A 2,526-nucleotide genomic window follows, 5' to 3' on the forward strand; every position below is an offset into this window, starting at 1 on the left:
ACTGATATGGTCTTAAATGGCAATTTTTTATTTTTCATACCTGGATAATATTACATGTTAAATAAGTACCACCTCTTTATCCACTCATTTATTTAAAACCACCTCAGTTTTTTCCACTTCCTGGCTATTTAAATAATGCTGCAATAAACATAGGGGTATTTATATATTTTTGAGTGTTTTGAGTGTGTTTCCGAACTAGAATTGCTCAATTGTATGGTGTTTGTCTTACTACATTTTTGAGAAATCTCCATACTGTTTTGCATGGTGGCTGCACCACTCTGCAATCTCATGGCAGAGTACAAGGTTTCCCTTCTCTCCACATCCCCACCAACACCTGTTAGTTGCTGTGTTCTTGATATTAACCACTCCTGCTGGCTTGAGGTGATATGTCGTAATACTGATTTGCATTATCCTGATGATTAGTGATGTTGATCTCTATGTCCCTCCGGGTATTGTGATATGTAAAAGATGACAGAGAAAGAGGAATGCATTTGGTTCCACTTCTGTGAGGAACCTGAAAAACAAAGCAAGAAATGCACAATGCACAGTTGTGAGCAGAGAGAATGGATTTGTGGCAATGACGGGAGTGGGGGGAGGGCTAAGCAGGGGAGAGGGACAAGGAGGTCCTGACTTCCAATGACATAATAATTTAACAGCAGGGATGAAAGCCTAGCATAGGGAATATATAGCCCATAATATTGGTCACTCAATGTATGGGGACAGCTGGCAACTGCACCTGGCATGGTGAACACAGAGCAATGTGTATAATTGATGAATCACTAAATTGCTTTCTAGAAATGAATATAATATTGCATATATGCTATATTTCAATAAAATATGTTTAAACAATAAAATAAAACTATAACTTTTATGAGAATTTTTTGGTAACTTACAAAAAATATTCTCTCCTTTTGACTGCTTGAATAATTGAATTTGTTGTACTTTCTAATAATTCAGCTAATGAGCCAGGAAAACTTTGAAGATGCAGACATAATAAAAACTCAATACTGTAATAGAGAATGCTGTTTGAATATTCTGTATCAGCTCATGCAGTGTATATGCCATCCTAACATTTACTACCTGCGACACAATGAGAGGTTCCTAACCACAACATGCATTTATGGAGAGTGAGAATGTGCATGTCTTAGTAACACAATCTAGGTTAACTTAAACGGAAATGAAAAAGTAGTAATGGAAGGGATAAAGACTTCACAAGAGCCTGCTGTAACTCCTTACCTTCTTATGCCCCATGTTAGGTGAACACAGTGGAGGACATGACCAACCTCACGGCAATAACAGGATTCTTCCTCATGGAAATCTCTGACTCCAGGGAGCTCCAGGTTTCCCTTGCTCTTCTGTTCCTGCTCATTTACGTGGCATCCCTCCTGGGGAATCTCCTCATCATCATCCTTGTCACCTTGGACCACTGTCTTCACACCCCCATGTACTTCTTCCTGAGGAACTTATCATTCCTTGATGCTTGTCTCATTTCCGTCACAGTTCCAAAATTTGTTCTGGACTCTCTCTCTCACACGAGCCTCATTTCTTTCCCAGGATGCCTGTTACAGGTCTTGTTCGTGGTTCACTTTGTCACCTGTGAACTCTTCATCCTGACAGCCATGTCCTATGACCGCTATGCGGCCATCTGTCACCCACTGCATTACGACATCATGATGAGCAGGGCCATGTGTGTGAAGATGGCAGCTGCCTCCTGGGTCTTTGGGAGCATCTTTGGGGTGTTGTACTCAGCTGGGACCTTCCCTTTATCTTTCTGTGGCCCCAGAAATCTCCCTCAGTTTTTCTGTGATGTGCCCTCCCTACTGAAGATTTCTTGCTCAGAGATACACACTGCCATTGATGTAAGTGTAGCGTTTGGTGTCATATATGGGCTTTTTTGTACAGGTTATATAGGTTATACATATGTTTCCATTTTCAATATAGTGCTGAGGATGCCATCCTTACAAGGACGGTCAAAAGCCTTCTCCACCTGCCTGCCCCATCTCACAGTTGTGATGACATTTCTCCTAACAGTCATCACTGCCTATCTGAAGCCTGTTCCTGATTCACCACATCTTGTGGATTTTTTAGTGTCTGTGTTCTATGCTGTGTTGCCTCCATTTCTGAACCCAGTAATATACAGTCTAAGAAACAAGGAAATCAAGGCAGCTGTGGGGAAGTTTGTATGGAAACTTTACATGATTTTACAGGAAAATAATAGATCTAGTATTTAAATTGATTGAATTATATTTTTTACTATTGTGCCATGCTTTTGTAACTTAGTATAAATTCTTTAATATGTATGTTAAATGCAATATTATTTTAGGATACAAGGGGAATATTCAGGAATATTAATAAACTGTGATTTTCTCAAAAAAAGAACACTTACTGCTTTGAGTGTGATCCATTCAAAAGAGTCTTTCTGAAACACTGCTGTAAGCCTCCTAGTGTCTGCTGAAGATGTCGATGCCCTAATCTTTGGCAGGTATAAATATGATTCCTTAAATAAAAAAGGAGATTTTGGTGATG

General features: G+C 39.5%; 1 protein-coding gene across 1 annotated transcript; it reads left to right on the top strand.

The window, feature by feature from the left end:
* Positions 1-1,274: 1,274 nt before the first annotated feature.
* LOC108407673 (olfactory receptor 14A16-like) lies at positions 1,275-2,231 on the top strand. Its single transcript, XM_037008290.2, has one exon. The coding sequence runs from the start codon at positions 1,275-1,277 to the stop codon at positions 2,229-2,231; it is 957 nt and encodes a 318-aa protein (XP_036864185.2).
* The last annotated feature ends 295 nt before the right edge of the window (positions 2,232-2,526 follow it).

The sequence above is a fragment of the Manis javanica genome, chromosome 13 (assembly GCF_040802235.1).
Source record: "Manis javanica isolate MJ-LG chromosome 13, MJ_LKY, whole genome shotgun sequence".
Taxonomy (NCBI): Eukaryota; Metazoa; Chordata; class Mammalia; order Pholidota; family Manidae; genus Manis; species Manis javanica.

Coding starts and splice junctions, on each gene's coding strand:
- LOC108407673 (XM_037008290.2), top strand. CDS start 1,275: ATGACCAACCTCACGGCAATAACAGGATTCTTCCTCATGGAAATCTCT.